The following is a 20,496-nucleotide window of genomic DNA, read 5'->3' on the forward strand; positions in this document are numbered from 1 at the left end:
GGCTATGTGGTTTAGACCACAGCGGCACCCAAGCCCTGTTTGGAGGAGACCCTTTAAAATTAATGACTTTAAGTTAGTCATGGTCATTAATTCAATGAGTCTATTCCTGAGTTACCCACTGCCTTGCAGGACTTCATCGGGAGAAAAAAAGGCTACACCAATCTGAGTGGCGTGCCTAAGGCAGTTTGATGGCGCCTTGCACGCCTCCTTCCGGCAACTGTAGCCAAGTTGCTGCCTAATGTATTGCTCTGCTTTCCTTTGGACCACATTAGTGATGCTGAGAGGGGGGTCTTGTCATCTGGGCAGCCCAGGACCTCCATACATGCTGCCCAGGCTTGTACCCTGGAGAATTCACTCAGGTGCTGCTAACACATCAAAAACAATGTGGGAGGCAGTAGAGTTACCAGTCTCTGCAGGCACAGGCAGGCACTGTGATTCTCCAGTGGTTTGACTTCACTCCCAGATGCAAACTGACGGATGCTAACAGCAATTATTCTGAGTAGACAACCGTTGAACCAGGTTTTTTTATCCCCACCCCATATGTAGTACAGCTACCTTAGTTTCTTGATGTCGCACTGCTGGTTTCTTGATGTCACACTGATAGTTTATTGATGTCACTATGATGTTTCCCTATCAATGGCAGCCATTTGAGGGTGAGTGGTGTGTACAGTATGTTACAGAAGTGGCAGAGTTTGTGGTGACCTGTTAGGCACAGTATGTCCTACTGCTCTAACATAACAAAATAAAATAAAATAAAATAAAATAATAAAATAAATATGGGAGCAGACCTCCATATGTGTAATTTGCATTTGCTGAGTTACCAGCTGAGACCTAGACTCCAAATTCCTTTGTTGTTTATCTCATATACACATATGGAAGTAATTAAGCAATTAAGGACCTCTGATCCTTGTGACCTCTGATCCTTATGCAATGCAGCACATACAGGTTTGCTGGTAAACAGGTTTGCTTAAGAAAATGGCGACAAATGCAAAGGCCGTCTTTTTGCTTTTCTTAGGAGTGAGCTTTGTGCAAAACAGCAATTCAGGTAAGAGAACATGGAAGCCTAGTGTTTTTCAAATAGGTAGCTTACATTTTTTTGGCTGTTTGGTTTTATGGATTGCAATTGGTTCTGTTTACATTGGGCAAACACATTACAATCCAAACATTCCTGCCTGTGTTGCAAATATATGTTAAAATGTATTAAAATCATAACAGCATGATTGTTAGATTCACCTGCTCTTCATTTCTGTATGTCAGGGAGGATATCCCTTGAGAGAGAGCTTTGCATGGAGTCTCTTAGCAAGATTTTTTTTTTAAATGAATCAGTTAAGGCAGGGAATTGGCCCTCATTATTAATGGAGCATTTATTTCAACAATATTTGGGACATTCAAATGTACATCTCTCTCCCAGCCCCCATGTACATGTTTAGCTCTTTACCAATATAAGGCATAAGCTGGTGAAGGGAGGGCTTACATATAGAGAAAATTGAACCTGCACTTCGGCAGAGATGATGCCAAATTTTGTACACAACACTAAATGTGTGTGCAAATGTCCAAGAGCATAAGGAGATGCTACACAATAGTGTGTTGTCAAATGCAAAGCTCTTTTTGTGTTTTTCTGCTAGTTGACAGCTGCAATACTGTGGCAGAAAGCAATATTTTGCTGGTGGTTTCTAGCATGGCATGTGTTGCTCAGAAAACATTTTCCTTGTGTGCAATTAGATAACGAACTGAAGCTTGACCAGGCCCTGCTCTCTGTCAGCAATTACCTTCCTGAACGAATTGCTGCTTTCTATGTCTCTGAAGCCTGCTACAAAGTAAGTAAAAAAAGGGCATCACTGAAAAATAAGGGCTGTGCCATCTGTAATAATGTGTGGGGAATCAGCTGAGTTTAGGGGGGTGAGGGTTGGTGGTATTGCAGAATTTGATAGCTGCTTGATCACAGAGCATCTAGTGTTTCTGTGAAGCACTACAAATAACCGCAGGCTTGCAGCCCACAGATCAGGCTAGTTATTTCAAATCAATATGGGATTTCTCAACTCCTCACCAGATAGTATAAGAACATAATAAAGACCTTCCTGGATTCAGTTAATGGCTCATTAGCATACCATTTTTCACCCTTTTGTTAAGTAACACACACACACAAGGTGATAAACTAACCTTTAGCCATTTAGCCAATGTCTCAGGAGGGTGGGAAAAGTGAGAAAGGGGCAGGACTTGTTCATTCCAAAGCCTCTCCCTTCCTTACAAGAAATAATATTTTTTATTTTAAAAAACAACAGATTCCCAGTAGGCAGTTAGTTCTTCTAGCTCCAGAATTTACCCAGCGCTCCCCAAAAGTCAACACACTTTTGCTACGCATTAAGGACAAACGGATATATTTTCCTCCTTCCTCTTTCCACTTCTAATGCTGGTTAACTGAACCTGGCAATCTTTTTGTCTGCCTCCTGTACCAGCAATAGCTTGAAGCCATCCATTCAGGAGTTTCAATAGACTTTACTAGAAACTGGATTTGCATGCGTTGACCTTTACACAGTCTGAATCTGAGATGAGGCCAGTATCAGGCTTTTACTAAAGTCATGCAAGATTTATCATGATGGAAAATCTCATGTCATTTTTAAGTTATGCCAATGATCTACAGAGATAAACCATAGCATAAGATCAGATTCACACACGTCTGCTCGCAAATTGCCTTGAAACTTGAATAAACATATATAAAAGGCAATTCATAAATTAATAAAAATGATAGTAGCAGGGCTTATTTTTCAGCTGTGAACTTTCCGGAACTCACTTCTGGCACATCTCAAGTGGGCTCCATTGCCATTATAAGAGAACAAGGGAGTTCCATCACTCTTTTTTCAATAGAAAAATAGCACTGGATAGTAGTAAGTAATAAAAATGGAGGGGAGAGAGGAAATTAGTCTACTGGAAGGAGGAGGAGGATATTAGGGTTAAAAAGTTAAAAAGCCACAAACATCTCCCTGCTTTAGGCAGGAAGACCTCAGGAGAGAGGAAGGAGACCACATTTTTCTTTTTCTCACCCAGAATTTAAGTTATCCAGTTTAGGCCTGGCTGACATCCCTGAAATAAAGCCCTTCCGTTTATGTTCGTTCTCTCTCTCTCTCTCTCTCTCTCTCTCTCTCTCTCTGTGTGTGTGTGTGTGTGTGTGTCTATGTGTGTTTCAGGAATGTTGGGAAAGACAAATGTGGATACACTGCAACAGTTGGCCTTCTTGTTTTGATGATAAAATAGAGTTCCTCAGATCCACTCAATTCTAGATAGTTTGCTGGCATTCAGATTAATATCCCATCAGCACAGCCTGCTTCCCCTCAGCTAGATTACTTTCCCCATTGGGGTCTTAAATCATAAAAGACGCGCCTGTTTCTTCCCTTGTTTCTTTAGTGTCTGCCTCAGCCTCTCCTCACGGTTTCACCGGCTTCCATGGGAGTGCTTTCAAACACAAGCATGGCGGTTAGTTCCCGCTTTGCTCTCACCGTCACAGTGTTTGCAGAAGCAGATGCGGTTGCCCCTGTTTGCAGGTAAATCATGCACAGATGCATTTCAGGGGGGCGGTTCTGAGAGAAAATGGTGGGAACTAAAGGCTGCTTCACACACTCAGAGGAATCATGAGGCGAAACCTTTCCTGTACTGTATAATTTCAGTGTTACTCAAAATGATACTTCATGGCAGAAACCTTACACCCAAAATGATATATCGGGGCTTCTGTGAGTCTACCTGAGAGGATTACTGTACTTTTCCTTGTAGAAGCCTAGGGGTTTTTTTTACTTAAAAATTATGTGAAAAACTGGGGGTCATCTTATACATGGATAGTGAATGGTGGGGATTTCTTAAATTGCAGTCCCTAAAAATAGGGGGCATCTTATACATGGGGGCATGTTATACACGGAAAAATACAGTATATTCTCTGCTGCTGAGTATACAGAGAAGGGTGGTTTACTTGTTCCTAAGGCAGGCCCGAGGTCTGGGAGAATTTTTGAAATTTGCTTATCCAAAGTCTGGAAATCAAATTCTACTGGGGGTACAACTTTGAAACAGATTGGGTGTTTAGTGGTCATATCTACAATCCAGAGATGATTGGACACTCCCTTCAGATTCTTGTAGTTTGTCTGAGTTGCAGGCCTCTTTTTTTGTCTGTGACTTAGAGATAAGCAGTTGGTTGCATGAACTGGGCCTTTTTGCATTGCAAAAGTCTCTCCCATCCTCCCAATCCCCCTTGGCCTATTGTTCCCCATTCTAGGATAATGTGGCATCCAGCCAGATGAGGTGAGAAAAGGCTCACCTATTTGTCTTTATGGCAACAGGAGGTGAACAGTACTTAACTGGCCAGATAAGGCTACAGCCATACCTTGGGATAAATGCACTTCAGGTTGAACGCTTTCGGATTGCGCTCCGCAGTGACCCGGAAGTAATGGAGCGCGCTACTTCTGGGTTTCACTGCTCGTGAATGCACAGACGGTCAAAATGACGTCACGTGCATGCACGGAAGCGGAAAAACCTGACCCGCTCACGCGCAGATGCGCTGTCGCGTCTTACATTCCGTTCGGGATGTGAACGGGACTCTGGAATGGATCCCATTCGTATCCCCAGATACCACCATATTACCCTCCAAATAAACTTTCTGATTGATTCAGGGGGCATCTTCTGCTAGATTCTAAAGTCCACTGGATGCAGAATCACAGGCCTGGAAGGAACTCATCCAGATGGACCCCCAACAAAAAAAAAAGTTTAACAGTACTTTACCTTTATTTTCCGCTTCACACACAGGGGAATCATGAGGCGAAAACTTTCCTGTACTGTATAATTTCAGTGTTACTCAAAATGATACTTCACGGCAAAAACCTTACACCCAGCATATTGGGGAGAAGTTGTTTATGGGCTTCTGTGAGTCTTCCTGAGAGGATTACTGTACTTTTCCTTGTATATGACTAAGTTTTTTTTACTTAAAAATTATGTGAAAAACTGGGGGTTGTCTTATACATGGATAGTGAATGGTGGAGATTTCTTAAATTGGAGTCCCTAAAAATAGGGGGCATCTTATACATGGAAAAATACAGTATATTCTCTGCTGCTGAGTATACAGAGAAGGGTGTTTTATTTGTTTCTAAGGCAGGCCAGAGGTCTGGGAGAACTTTTGAAATTTGCTTATCCAAAGTCTGGAAATCAAATTCTACTGGGGGTACAACCTGGAAACAGATTGGGTGTTTAGTGGCCATATCTACAAACCAGAGGTGATTGGATACTCCCTTCAGATTCTTGTAGTTTGTCTCAGTTTTTTTGTCTGTGACATAGAGATAAGCAGTTGGTTGCATGAAGTGGGCCTTTTTGCATTGCAAAAGTCTCTCACATACCCCCCAATCCCCCTTGGCCTATTGTTCCCCATTCTAGGATAATGTGGCATCCAGCCAGATGAGGTGAGAAAAGGCTCACCCATTTGTCTTTATGGCAACAGGAGGTGAACAGTACTTAACTGGCCAGATAAGGCTGTTACCCTACAAATAAGCTGGCTGATTGATTCAGGGGGCATAATCTGCTAGATTCTAAATTCCACTGGATGCAGAATCACAGGCCTGGAAGGAACTCATCCAGACAGACCCCCAACAACAACAAAAAATCTTTAACAGTACATTACCTTTATTTTCCTACTTGCAACCTCAAACCCTGCCTTAACACTTATATAACTAAGACCACACCTGACATCACACACACACACACACAGAGAGAGAGAGAGAGAGAGAGAGAGAGAGAGAGAGAGATCAGAAATCTGCTTATACACAATATAGACAAACAGATATACAAAGGCTAAAACATTTGCAAGGCTCAGTGCCAAAGTTCCAAAACAAGTGTGTTGATGTCTTGGAGTTCACTCTCTGCTCAAGAGAGTGAATTTGGGCTTCATGGTTCAAAGCCTTGCTCAAGAAGGTAATTTTGAAATGGTCTGTAGAAGCATTAGCTTTTTCTTGCCAGGGATCAAGTGAATTTAAGAGCAACATATCATCTCCAAAATCAATGGTAAAATCCTTTCCTCAGCCCAGGGAACAATATTAAAGCACAAGTCCTGTCAGAACTGATTGCATTAACATATACTGTATTTTTCAGTGTATAAGACTATATCCCCCAAAAAAATTTTTAAAGTTGAAAATTGAGGGTTGTCTTATACATGGAATGTTGCAATTAATTATTTCTTAATTTGGGGCTCAAGAAATACATTTGGGGCCGTCTTATACATGGGGGAGTCTTATACATGGAAAAATACGGTATATCTTTTCATAGTAATCAGTCGGGCCAAATTCAGATTGAGAAATGAAAGACAACTAGGGTAGTGTCTGCAGTATAATACTTTTGCAGGAACACATAATAAATTGGTTAGCCTTTTAAAAGTGCTACAAGACTAACATAGCTATCTCTCTGGAAGATTTTGCAGCATCAAGGACTTGGTACTCCTTAGAGCTAAGCAAAAGCTGTGAAGAGGGATTGAGAGGATTTACTTGCAGCCTCCTCCCCCAACACCTCCTTTCACTGGGCCTACTGTGAATGGAACCAACTTTGGCTACAATCTGAAGAATAAATTCTGGGGCTAAAGCCATAGGATTTGGGGTTCAGTCTGGTTGCCCCTTTCTGTTTGAATATGGCAGAGTCCCAATAACTATCATGGTCTTTTATAATCAGTACTATAGTCAGCAGTATCAGGGGGTCAGTTCAGTGTCAAAGAATGGGAAGAAAAATTGAAGCTGACCCTAGTGTGAAAAATGAAGATTGATATTGGTATCGTGACCTCTGGCATTGCATAATAGGACTTTTATCCCTCCACCTTCTTCCTTTCCCCCCTTTGCTTGAATGAACTGGGATGATTTACTGATGCTGTCTTAAAATGGGACAGTAGTACCGAGGGAGAAGCTGAATCTCCCTCACCCTCATCTGAAAACCACTGCCCTCCCCGTACCCTTTGGCTGTTCTTTGGTTGAACTTCAGTGCTGTGAGTGTAGCGACTGGCAGATGGTTCCTAATTTAAAATGTGCTGTCTGACATCAGCTCCAAATTTGCGTCCCTGTCAGATTTTTTATGTTCCCTCAAGTTTGTCCTTTCATGTACTTGACTTGCCCTTGATAAGCAAGACAATGCATTTCCTGTCCTTTCTGCTATTCTCATATTTTAGTGAATTATATTAATTTTGATCCATTTGCCTTTGGCTTTCTTCTCTCTTTGCTGCACACCATTCTATTTCCACTAATTTGTAAGGTAGATTTGAATCTTCTCTCTCTTTATACATGCATTTAATTTTTTTTAAGCCAACAGAAAGGTACTTGGGGTACATCTGATGGAGCTCTTTGATGCTTGAAGTTAAGCCTGCGAAAATAGTTTAAGATAAGAAAATATACATTTGTGTGTCCTGTTTCCACAGTATTGTGTTTCTGGTTTTCCAGGAGAAATATGTAAGAAGTAAAAGAGCCAGCAGATGTATCACTGAAATGTCATTGGTTTCAAAATATTTTAAATTGTATATATGTATATGTTTTAAGGTTACAATTCCCTTTGGGAATACAATTTCAATAAGGTGTGTTACAGTGGGCTCTCATCAAATTGTATTTCCCAGATATTGTCTGGGATATCAACTGTTGAGGCCTACACCTCACAACGGATATTGTAAGGCTGGAAAAGGTGCAGAAGGGGGCAACCAAAATAAAGGTGCTGGAGCAACTCTCCTTTATGGAAATGTTTCAAGATGTTGGCCTTTTTAGTTTAGGAAAAAGGTTATCCATCCATGGCTTCTAGCCATCATGGCTATGTTCAACCTCCACCATTAATGGCAGTGTATGCCTCTGAATAACAGTTGCTCCCCATTTATTCTTTCTGATTTGTTCTTATGCATTTTCGTTTAGTTGGAGAGCATTGTATGGAGAACAAGGCTGGTACTTGCTAACTGTCAAGCCCATCAAGAATACAACTGAAGTCTCTTGTACGTTAAGTGTGGAGAAAGATCCTGAGAATGGTTACATCCGTAAGTATCCAAAACATTGTTAAGTCACTTTACATAGGGAAGGGACTGATGTGTTACAAATATGTTTACCGATAAGAGTTTAAATTGAAGTGTATTTCAGTGAAAAGTTCATCTGGACCTATTGAGCTTCCAAGAGCTTGTTTCGAGTTGTTTTATTCATGTGCTGTAATAAATTCATGTCCTGTGTTTCATTATGAGTCTAAGGCAGCTAACGATTTCAAATGAATTATCAAAGGCGGTTATTTTTTGTTAGATGTCTGTTCTATTATCTTGGCATGCTGACTTTGGGTTGCCTTGGAATTTATAGAGTGTTTTGTTGGTGCTTAATGGCAGATTGTGAGCCAAACCCTCTGCACTGCAGGTTGATCAGCTGTAGCTGAGATCACTTTTGGGGATATCAAACACAAGAACCTAACAGTACAGGGCATGCGTCCACACCTCTCTTGTGCTTTGCCGATTGTCAGCCGAGCATGGCTCAGAGCAGGTGAGGCACCATTGCCTTTGCTACAGTTGGCCCTTGTTAGCATCTCTTGGGTTCTGTCCGTCAAACTAGATTTACTGAAGAGGAACATAATGTCAGTGCTGGATGTTGCCCTGACTTTGCCACCCCTTGTTCGTTCTTCATCTGGCACTCTCTCTCGTCATCAGAGAGTTCATGTAATGCAAGGCAAGATACACTAAAGTACCACAAGGCAATCCATTTCCAGCATCTTGTCACTGACAGATGCAGTTGTCGTTTTCCCGCTGCAGGAAAATCTTTCTTTCCAAACCCATAATTTTGGAAGTGATTGCAGAAAGTTACCAATGTTCCTATCGTTCACAGGATTAGAAAAGTAAGAACTAAAACCAGGTGATTCCACCCACATTGAGGAAGTAAGATAATGTATCTTTCCTAAGAGATATGGGAGTAACAAACCAGTCTTGAGAATGCTTCAGTATGTGTCCAGGTAGTGACTCATCACTGCTTGAAAAACCTCTCTAAATTCTGTTAAGCCAAAATATGGTGATTTTTGATTGGAAGCAGCATACAGGAAAATTTGCAAAACCATTTAAACATACTAATGCAAAGTTCAGCGTAGTTGATTTGATTGCATAAAAAGAAAACTCAAGTCCTTAATTTAAGGGCAAGGTTATACACGGAGAAATGTTTCATGGTGCCATTCTGATGGCCTAAAGGCAAAAGTTATTGGTGGCGGAATAACCACAGGGATGGTGGATTGAATGGATGAACCACAGGGTTGGAGGAGCAACTAATAATGATGCTGTTTCTTAAAATATGTAATCCCTTATGCTTTTAATTAGGGTCACAACATAGACTGCAATCCTAACCCCACTTACCTGGATATAAGTCCCAGTGAAGTCAGTAGAATTTACTCCTTTTTAAATAATATATTTTATTGATTTTCAAAAAACATGGAAAAGTACAAACAGGAAGAATAAAAGGAACATGCAGAGAATAATACCCCCAAAGTAGTCCCCCTGCCCCACTTTCCTGGAGCAACATGGATTATAAAAAGACAAGGAGTTGCCAAAATATTTTTAATCCAGAATAGTAAAGGTAAAGGGTAAAGGGACCCCTGACCATTAGGTCCAGTCGTGATTGACTCTGGGGTTGCGGCGCTCATCTCGCTTTATTGGCCGAGGGAGCTGGCGTACAGCTTCCGGGTCATGTGGCCAGCATGACTAAGCCGCTTCTGGTGAGCCAGAGCAGCGCACGGAAACGCCGTTTACTTTCCCGCTGGAGCAGTACCTATTTATCTACTTGCACTTTGACGTGCTTTCGAACTGCTAGGTTGGCAGGAGCAGGGACCGAGCAACCGGAGCTCACCTCCGTCACGGGGATTCGAACCGCCGACCTTCTGATCGGCAAGTCCTAGGCCCTGTGGTTTAACCCATAGCACCACCCGTGTCCCTTTACTCCAGAATACTGTTCACAAAATAAAATTGACCAGATATTAGAATTTACTGGTGAGTAGACACAGTTTAGGATTGCAGCCTAAATCATTACTGTATTTATTCAAGTATAATGTGCCATCAAATCTAATGTGCACCTTATTTTTTGCAATCTGCTTTGGCCAAAAAAGGTGAGCATTAAATTTGAGTAAATGCGGTGTATGATGATTTAAAAATGGGGCTGTACTACTATATTGTACAACTGTATTGCATGTTACAAGAAATGCAATAACAATATCCAGTCCTTTTACAGATCTGCAATTCAAGGGATATCTTAGTGGGCAGGGGGGCAAATAAACCATGGAAGATTAGACTGGCTTTAAACTTTAAACTGCAATGGAAATATGCAGTGGTTGTGTTAATGTATGATACTAAATTGCCAATTTGCACCTGCGAAAACTGAGAACAGGAACTAATTAAAGGCCAACTGAGGGACAATTTATCCATATTGTTATGGCCATTTTAAATAGAAGGAGGCAGCTTCTAATTAAAGGCCCAATACCCCTGGGCTGGGTGGCAATAGTGATTTAAGTGAGGGGAAATCACTACACTTGAGGTCTGAAAAAAGGAGTGTGGAATAGGGTTAGGGTCAGTGCTTTTTTCCTAGAGAAATAGGTTCTGGTTAGTACTCACTGTGAAGTTGTTACAGTAAGTGCCACACTTTTTAACAACAACAAAAAAGAGGTGCCAGTAGTATGTACCTTGAGAACCCCCTGGAAAAAAGCACTGGTTACAATTGCTTAGCAATGACAATGTCTGAATTTACTGTAAAAGTGTCCTGCTTTTTTCACTTTTCTCTTTATTTTCCTGAACTGTCAGTCAGCATTATTTGCCCACTGAGCATGTTAAATTCTCATTCCTCTGCTGTTGTTTCGTTCTTCCCTTAGGATTCCCCCTCCCCATTTGTTTTGTGCTACTCAGATTCTCCCAAGCCTACTATGCATGGATAGTATTGTTTTGCTATATAAGGTCCAGTACCCTTTGAGAATTTAGTTCACTGTTAACTGAATTTTATATTTTATTATATCATGTGTCAGGAACCTTTGGCCCTCCAGATGTTGCCATCAGCTCCAGCAATCATGAGAATTGTTGTTTAGCAACATCTGGAAGGCCAAAGGTTCCCCACACATGATTTATATTATTTAGATCAGTGTTTCCCAAACTTAGGTCTCCAGCTGTTTTTGGACTGACTACAACTCTATCTCTAGCTAGCTGGACCAGTGGTCAGGGATGATGGGAATTGTAGTCCAAAAAGAGCTGGAGACCCACATTTGGGAAACCCTGATTTAGACAGCCACAAGGACACCCCCCACTTATTTTAATTCAGTAAGTAAATATAGGATTTTGTGCCTATTCATCAATTAACTCCCCTGGACATATTACAAAATATTAAACATCAATGTGTTGTTTTGAACATTTGGATACTGATAAGGTGACTTCCTGAAAAATGTATTAACTTCCTTTCTTCCTTTATAAAGAACATTCCCATTGATAGCTATTAAAAAAATGAACTTCCAAATTAGCCCTCAAATTCTTTCAAGTTTACTTCTTGCTATCTATGCCGCCCAGTAGAGGGAGCCACACACCTCCAAAAAACAACAATGTAACTCTGGGAAAAGTATCTGTCCTCAGCTGTTGTCCTTTGGGTGCCCCTCACTGCTGAAAGCAGAACTGGGCAATCTTCCTAGCATGCTGGTACAATTTGGGTGAAGAATAGGAGAGAGAATGAATTATGGAGTAAAAGAGTAATAATTTACCGTATATACTGTAATGCTTCAGAATGTTTAAAAGCAGGGGTTTCAGGCTTGTCAGATTTGCTAGAACCTAAAGATCTACCAACTTCAGGTGCAAAAGACTTACAGATAGAATTAATGAAGTACCCTTGAGCATATTCTGAGTCTAGGATTCCACACCCCCTGCCTGGACCAGTACTGAACATACCGTATTTTCCCCTGTATGACACCCCCGTGTATAAGAGGCCCCCTATTTTGGGGGACTCAAAAAAAATGGGGCGAAATGGGGAGGATTTACAAAAGTTGTTGAGCTTGGGTTTTTTTTTTGGGGGGGGATGCAGAAATTCACTAACCATAATGACAGACACTGACAATTGCAATCGCTCACGTCTCAGAAGCCAATAAGCACCTGTCCTCTCACCAACAGTAGTCAGCATTTGCACAGCTACAACCAATCACCAGTCCCCTCCTAGGCACGATCCGCCCCCCCCATTTTTAACATTATTTTGTAGTAAAAAAACCTCGTCTTATACATGGAAAAGTATAGTCGTTTATTAGTCGTTTATTAGTCCTTTCACATGGCACTCCATTGCTGGTTGGCTTTCTTGATTTTAACAGCCTTGTTTAAGTCAAAAGAAAGCTGTTTTGTATTGTTTAAACAACTGGGCTTCAGAAACCCTTGCTGATTTCCTGCAGATCACCAGAGATCTTTCAGTGGATCCCAATCAACCTGGAACTAACTAAGCTCCCCCACCCCACCCATTCTATTTTTATTCCATCTTTCCTCCTCGGAGTTCAAGGTGATTCTGTGAAATAGTCATCAGTTGCTGGACTCATAAAATAGGTATCTTACAAAGGAAGAAAGCTGGTTTATATTTGATATAGAATTTTTGCATTGTGATTGGTTCAAGGCAACGGCAGATGTATTGTCTCCTTTGTGGAGATGTAAACTTATCACAGAGACATGAAAAACATTTCCATTCTGGCAGCTGTAACAGGCAGGAGGTCTCGGGCCATTTTCTTTGTGAACAAGATTATGTGTCATAAAGCTGTCAGGAGCCAGTTCTAATTTGACAGTTTGTTGGCTCTGGAGACTGCAAGACGATGCACATTGGAGATGGGGATATCTTACAGATGCCACAATATCTTTGCGGATGGCACTGATAAAAGGCGGGTGAATTTTATGGGCAAGTGAAATTGTCCTTGCAAAGAAATAAAGCCGCTTTCTGTTCTTTGACAGTAGTATGTCACCCGACACACTGTGGGGCAACAAAGCTGCTTCAGGGTTTAGAGCAGTCTTAATTTCATGTTGGAATCAAGCTATAGATTGTCGGTTCATCAATTCTTTCTGAAAATTAGGGTTGTAAATTGAATCAGTAGATTATAACATGCAGTCCAGCATTTCAGAAACATGGTTTCTCTCTTGTGTAACACCCATGTTCTCTCACCAAGAAATGTGGCTTGAACCCTCTTCTCTGCCTGTTCTGCAATGGTCAGTCCTGAGCTGGTTTCTGAGAGCCAAACTAGCCATGATAAGGGAGATTTGTCACTCAGAAGCAGCTACACCTCCAGTTTCTAGTTTGGATTGAGGTTACAGCACCGGTTGATGGATTCTAATTCCTCCCCCACCCCCTGCCCAATATTTTCCTAACTGTAAATCTCCTTCTCTCAGAACTGGTACTAGCTACTGGGGCAAAAGATGCGAGGAGAGGACAGAGAAAGGATTCCATATCGTAGCAGTCTTTTTACCTCCATGGTAAATAGCAACTTTGGGGAGGAATTGTGGAAATGGTGGAAGTGAAAGGTTTAACAGTGCCACAGCCTCAATCCAAATCTCTCTCCCCCCCACTCTCTGTAGATACTTCCGGTTGAAGAAGTCATAAGATCTGCACAAGATCTCTTATGTTGTGTGTTGTTCAGCCCTGTGGGCTTAATATACTGTCCATAGCGCCAAGGAATTTTTAATTTCACAATCTGATGCAATTTGATTTATTTCTGACTCTATCCCATGGGCTCAAAGTAGCTTATAGCAGTTTTCTTTCCCAAATGTAAATTGTTCTGTGCAAAAGGGCCTCACAATCTAAGTAAATCAAGTTGCTGGGGGATAAAAGAGGCCAATTTTTTAAAAAAGAACATTGTAAGCTTAAAATCACATGCTGTAATTTGGCAGCATTTCATATACTGATATGCAGTTATGAGAAAATAGAATAGAAAAAGCAAATAGTACACATTTCTTGTTAATGTGCATGTCTATTGTCAAGATGCATAACCCCTTCAGATTTTAAATTACAGACTCTTGGACTGAAATATGAAGAATGTCAAGTGTAAAAACTCTCAATAGGGTTTTTTGTTTTAATTAAAAAAAACAGCTTCTGTCCTAAAGGCAATAGAAAGACAAAATTTTGTGTGGAGTACTTTACTATGGATAGATACTTAAAAATCATGGATAATCACTGGGGAACCAGGAATATATTATATTAGTCAACTAAAGCTTGAGTTGACTGACTGGCAAGTGCATATTTTAATCAGCAGGGTTAAAAGTTAGCAGCATGCTCATTTTGAAGTTATTTTGGTTCTGGTCTGTTACTGTAATAGGGAGTGATAAAAGTATTAAAGATGGTGGCCTAATAGTGAGTGGCAGTTTTTGTTTATTACATTGTGTCGGGCATTTTGCCAATGCAAGAACCAAATTAATGAATCCATGTATTGGTTAAAATCCATTAAATCGGTGATCAATGACATATTTGACATTCAATTTAAGATTTATTTAGATGATTATTCATAGTATCATGCTTCACTCTGTTCTGGCTGAGTTGCCTCCTTCCTTTTTTTTGTAATCTCAGATGAATACAGAATAAGAGGGCTAGTCAGAGCAGCCTTTTCCTGCAGAGGGCAGGCCGACCACATAAGTCTCCAGGCAGTTGCTAACCTAGAAAAGGCAACATGTACATGCAGACTCTCTTAATTTGGCTCAGAACCGCTTGTGTTAGGCTTCAGGGTCCATGTAAAATAGAGATGGGGAGCCTGTGGCCCTCCAGAGGTGGAAGGACTACACCTCAGACTACACCTGACCATTAGCTGGGCTTCCTGGGCTGATGGGAGATGGAATTCAAAAACATCTGGAGGGCCACTGGTTCCCCACCCCTGATGTGTACAGTATAAACAGAGAACAGCTGAGAAGTGGGCCGCCCTTGGCTGGTCTTGCAGTCCTGGCAGGTGCCAAGCCTGCCACCCTCTGGAACTGGTCCTGATGTTAGGAGCCAACAAGTCCAGGTTTTAACTGAAGATGGAACTGCTTGCCTGCTTGTGGGTATAAACAGTTCTCCCAATATTAAAACCACATAACTCTTAGGCTGAGAGAAATGAGTGCAGGGACAAGGTGTTTTCTGTTTTATTCAGAATAGCTGCCAGTGGTTGGAATCAGCCTACTCTTGTTCTGCATCCTAAATGATTACATACCCTCCAACATTTCTCTGACGACGACGACAACAACAACAATAATAATTATAATGTAATTATTTATACCCTGACCATCTTACTGGGTTGCCCCAGCCACTCAGGCAGCTGCCAACATATATAAAAAGATAATGAAACATTAAACATTAGAAGACTTCCCTATACAGGGCTGCCTTCAGATGCCCTGTAAAGGTTGTATAGTTACTTATGTCCTTGGCTTGGGGGAGGTCCCATAACTCCTTACCTCCCCCAACATTTCTCTGATGAAAATAGAGACATCCTAAGGAGAAGCAGGACATTCTGGGATCAAAACAGAAACTGGGACAGCTTCTGTAAATATGGGAAAATAGGGACATTTGGAGGGTTTGCGATTAACTCCAATGTTATTTGTGCAATGATCAGGCCAATCTGTTCCTCAAGTCAGGAGACTGCCAGGATTATAGCCACTGTTCTCTTTCCCTGCAACAATACAGACAGATACTCTGCTATGAGCTGCACAGAAGTATTAAAGGCACCTAGCTAAGAAAGCAGGAGACATCTTTTCTCTCCGTGTAAATCCTTTTAAACTATGAATTCTGATGCCGTAGAAGAGACCTCTTTGACCCAGTGCCCTGCTTATCACATTTACTGGTTAGCTGAGCCCTCCTCCCTTTATAAGAACACTTTAACCCTTAACTTAGGTTAACTTAGGCATCTGCAAGGGGGAGGGGATGTCCATTTATTTAATTATACTTGGCCCATGTGAGGCAACAGGGGTAAGGCGAGTTCATGGCCTTGCTTTGCAGAGGAGTTCATTTTGTTCTCACAACAAGTTTATACTATTAAGCTGGCACATCCGGTCAATATCTAATTTAGCGCAGCAGGCAAAGCTCGCTGACAAGCCTGATGACAAATGTGATCCTTGCAGGCAAGTAGCAAAAAGAGACAAAAGGCAACAGGGCTGCCAAAGGATTAACTGCTTAAAACCCCATTTGTTTTTTTCTTGAATATTTGTTCAGCTGGTTGACTTGAAAGATAAGCCAACTTTAAGGTCATACTGCAATAAAAAATGTCTAGTAACCACCTGTTACCAACAGTGTGGCATATGTAATGCCATCTCGGACAGAGTAAAATTCAGAGAGAAAACCATAAAGGGAGCATTTGAAACTAAGCAAAACATATGTACCAGCCATAAGACTCCATAAGAATCAAAGGACTAGCAGCTGGGGATTTCCCACCCACCCAAATTTAATGTTGAAGGTACCAGCCAGTTGCAGCATTTTGAGCAATTGCATGAGGTCTTTCATCTGCAAAGCCAGGTTCACACTGCACACCAGGAAATCAAAAATTGGCTTGGCAAGCGAGTCCTATCCTTTTCCTTAAGTGTCAGCCAGCTTAGGAACATAATAGTTCTAGTACATTTATCTTGCTCTCTGCTCTTCCTTTGTCTTACAAAAATATGATAAATGTGTTAAAAAACAGTTGCAGAACTGCTCCACGACATATATGTGTGTGTGTGTGTGTGTGTGTGTGTGTGTGTGTGTGTGTGGTCCTGTATTTATAAGGGGAGTGAATGAGAAGTGCTGAACAATATTTTTCTAGAATTCAAACTAGGCTCTGGAACCAAGTTGTGGCTCACGTTAAGACTTGTACTACTCCCTATCCCCATGTGTATCCATATGTGTTTGTCTTTGGGATATTCTCTTTTCACTACCATGCCAACCCTGGGCACCCTCAATGTATTTTTCATTTGCTATAGCTCATGCCCCTTTTCAGCAGATGCCATTGCTTTATGTCTGCTATTTATAAGGGGCCAATAATGCAGGTGCTGATACATGAATGTGCCATGTCATTCATGCTATTGTAGGGGGTTGGGCTAGATGACCCTTGGGGTGCCTCCCAGCTCTATAATTCTGTGATTCTGGGCTGGATTAAAGCAACAGTAGCCTGTGGCCAGGTGCTTCTGGAAACTTGCAGGAAGGGCCTGTGGGTGATGCTTTTCCCCTGTGGTTTTTATCCCTACCACCTGTTGTTTAGAAATACAGTGCATCTCTCTATGGAAATCCTATTCTCAGCTTTCATGATTAATGAATAAATGCATGCTTAATCCTCCAGCAAAAATATACGAATAGCCTCTCTTGCCAAGTCCAAAAGTGGCTTTCTTTTTTCATTGGCAGCCTAGCTAGATGAGTGCCAGATCATAAGCAGGACATGAAGGTCATAAGCAGGACGTGGAGTAGTTTGACCCAGAGAACAGAGGCCAGCCTCTGGCAACTGTTTAGGAAGGTCTCCAGCTTTGACAGTGCACTGGGGGGGGGGGGGCTCTCTCTGTTAGGGGGCTTATCAAGTGGTGATGGTGGGCACAAATGCTCTGAGCAATGGTAGGCAGCCTGGTCTAGCCACCATCTAATTTCCCCACAGTGCTCCAGAATGAACTACATTGTGCTAAGTTGGAAACAAATTTGTAACAGCAGACTTTAGGATAAGGCTGCCTTCCCTCCGCGCCAGACAATGGCCATTTGCATCTTTTACAATAAGTGTGTAATGTAACATATTTTTCAGCTTAGGAACTCAGAAGGGCTTTACATTTTGGAATGAGGGAGAAGGTTAGGGATGACCTTCATTACAGACCTTCCAAGTGTCCCTATTTTCCAGGGACAGTCCCAGATTTACAGAAGCCATTCTGGTTTATGATTTGACCCTGGAATGTCCCGCTTTTCCTTAGGACATCCCTATTTTCAACAGAGAAATGTTGGAGGGTATGGAGTTATCCAACCCCTGAGTCATCTGAAGGCAGTCCTGTATAAGGAGGTTTTTAAATGTTTAACCTTTTATTATGTTTTTATATACAGTGGTACCTCGGGTTACATACGCTTCAGGTTACGTACACTTCAGGTTACAGACTCTGCTAACCCGGAAATAGTACCTCGGGTTAAGAACTTTGCTTCAGGATGAGAACAGAAATCACGCGGCGGCGGCGCAGCAGCAGCAGGAGGCCCCATTAGCTAAAGTGGTGCTTCAGGTTAAGAACAGTTTCAGGTTAAGAACAGACCTCCAGAATGAATTAAGTACGTAACCAGAGGTACCACTGTATGTTGGAAGCTGCCCAGAATGGCTGGGGCAACCCAGTCAGATGGGCAGGGTATAAATAATTAAATTATAATTATGGAACAGGACCTTCCTACTTTAATTGGAGAAATGTTGGAGGGTATTTCATTATCATGTTCTTGTTATGTGGTTTTGAGGTTGAGTGTATGGCTAGAGCAATCAAAGCGTTTTGGGGGGGAAATTGTTCTGAAAATGTAACGTGTACCTTTTAAGCATAGGGACACGAGTGGTGCTGTGGGTTAAACCACAGAGCCTAGGACTTGTCGATCAGAAGGTTGGTGGTTCAAATCCCCGCGAGGGGGTGAGCTCCCGTTGCTCGGTCCCTGCTCCTGCCAACCTAGCAGTTCGAAAGCATGTCAAAGTGCAAGTAGATAAATAGGTACCGCTCCGGCGGGAAGGTAAACGACATTTCCATGTGCTGCTCTGGTTTGCCAGAAGCGGCTTACTCATGCTGGCCACATGACCCAGAAGCTAATAAAGCGAGATGAGCGCTGCAACCCCAGAGTCGGCCATGACTGGATCTAATGATCAGGGGACCCTTTACCTTTACCTTTACCTTTTAAGCATATTCTTTCCTTCACATAATTCTGGGTGCTGTAGTTTACCTCTCACAGAGATACAACTCTCAGCAACCTTTAAGAAACTCCAGTTTCCAGAATTTCTTGGGGGTGTATATGTGTGGAAATGTGTTTCTAATATGCTTTAAAGGTATTGTGTGTGCAGCCTGTGTATACAATTTTTGGATTGGCTTGCTTTCGATCAAATTTGAAAATGCTTCATTTTAACGGAATCATTTAAAGCAAACAAAAATGACATCTTCAGTGCTACTACTGGCATAATTGCAAAAGAAAGCTTGATTGCTATCTGCTAGTGGGAAAATCTGAAGCTCAAACCATACAGGAAGAAGTTGCAGGCAAGTAGCACACAGCTTAAATGTTTGCTTATTTTCCAGCACATCCAATCTCCAAAGTTGGGAAATCAAGGCTTGGAATAAACCTGTTCATAAGCTGGTTGCACCATAGTAACTGGCTTTGAAATATTCCTCATCAAAAATGGCCCATTGTTTGGTTATTCAAGTGTCAAGAACATACAAATGGAAACATAGGGCTGTCAATGACTCATTTTTGAAGAACCGAGTTTGTGGGGGTTGTATTTTGCATGTAAAGAGTGGATGACTCAGGGCTGCTAATCAATGATATTTTGCTATAAGCAGAATTGTAATTGACCAGCCACACTTGAGCCAGGTGGGGCACAGCAGTTTTTAAGCGTGTGCCTCTTGCTATGTTCTCTCCACACAATGCATGTGACGTAACCATGTGGGCAGTGTTGTCTTCACCCTTTCCCTGCTTCTGTGTTTCCACACACAGCAACATTTTGAAGAAAATGGAGTGAGGGCAGCTCAAACCCTGATGGCTCAGTAGTTAAGGGGCTGGAAAGGGATGTCCCAGTCACTTCAGGCCTTCTTCAGCACAAAGCAAGAGGGAGCAACCATGTAGAAGTGCTCTCCTCCTTTCCCTGAGAGTTTTGCTGGGGAGTTCAAGGTGGGGTACATAATTCTCCCCCTCTCGATGTTATCCTCACAACAACCCTGTGAGGTAGGTTAGACTGAGAGACTGTGAGTGGCCCAAGGTGAGTTTCATGGATAAGGCCCTACACACCCACCCACCCACACCCACACATTCCTTGGTGGTACGTCTCCTTCCTCATTCTCCCATTCTGGCAACAGGACTTAGGTGGGCAATCCTGACAGAGAACATACCTCCATCTCCAGTTATGGTGCTTCCTGCCAGCCTCTTTGACCTCCTTGATTTGCCTGACCCACTTGGTTGATGACAGGAATTTGCTGGCAGTAAATCACAACTTCACAAATTGAGGTTACCTCTTTATTAGCAAAAACAGGATCTGCACAGGCCTAATGAGCACAGCAACTGATCTCTGACAGGTCTGGCCCCCATGAGACTGAAGGTCCTTGCCTCCCCACAGCTGCCTAAGTCCCCTCCTCTCTGGGGTTTTTCCTAAGCAGACTGAGACTGTGCCTGCATGAAGCTAACTTCTCCTCCACCCTCTTCATGCCTCTCCTGGTTCTGGGAGACCTGTGAGGAGCGGAGTTTGTTGCAGCAGAAGGGGGAGACACCCATGCCTCTTCACCAGCCAGACATCTCTGCTTCTTGGCCTCCCTCCTCTCCTGCGTCTGATTCTGGACTTCTCTCTGCTACAGACACTGCCTGCTAACTAAGCCCTGTTGCCTCT

General features: G+C 42.1%; 1 protein-coding gene across 3 annotated transcripts in view; it reads left to right on the forward strand.

Moving 5' to 3' along the window:
• Positions 1-800: 800 nt before the first annotated feature.
• The window catches only part of LOC310845360 (heparan-alpha-glucosaminide N-acetyltransferase-like), a 168,492-nt gene continuing 148,796 nt past the window's right edge, over positions 801-20,496 (forward strand). Inside the window, exons 1-4 of one of the 3 annotated variants that reach the window (XM_083740437.1) lie at positions 801-1,045; positions 1,723-1,817; positions 3,403-3,539; positions 7,899-8,017. In XM_083740437.1, the coding sequence (XP_083596563.1) occupies positions 976-1,045; positions 1,723-1,817; positions 3,403-3,539; positions 7,899-8,017 (421 nt within the window). In that variant the 5' untranslated portion in view covers positions 801-975. The remainder of the gene's footprint in view (positions 1,046-1,722; positions 1,818-3,402; positions 3,540-7,898; positions 8,018-20,496) is intronic. The other 2 variants (XM_083740435.1, XM_083740436.1) reach the window with 2 other exon arrangements.

The sequence above is a fragment of the Podarcis gaigeae genome (assembly GCF_964106915.1).
Source record: "Podarcis gaigeae genome assembly, chromosome: 5".
NCBI lineage: Eukaryota > Metazoa > Chordata > Lepidosauria > Squamata > Lacertidae > Podarcis > Podarcis gaigeae.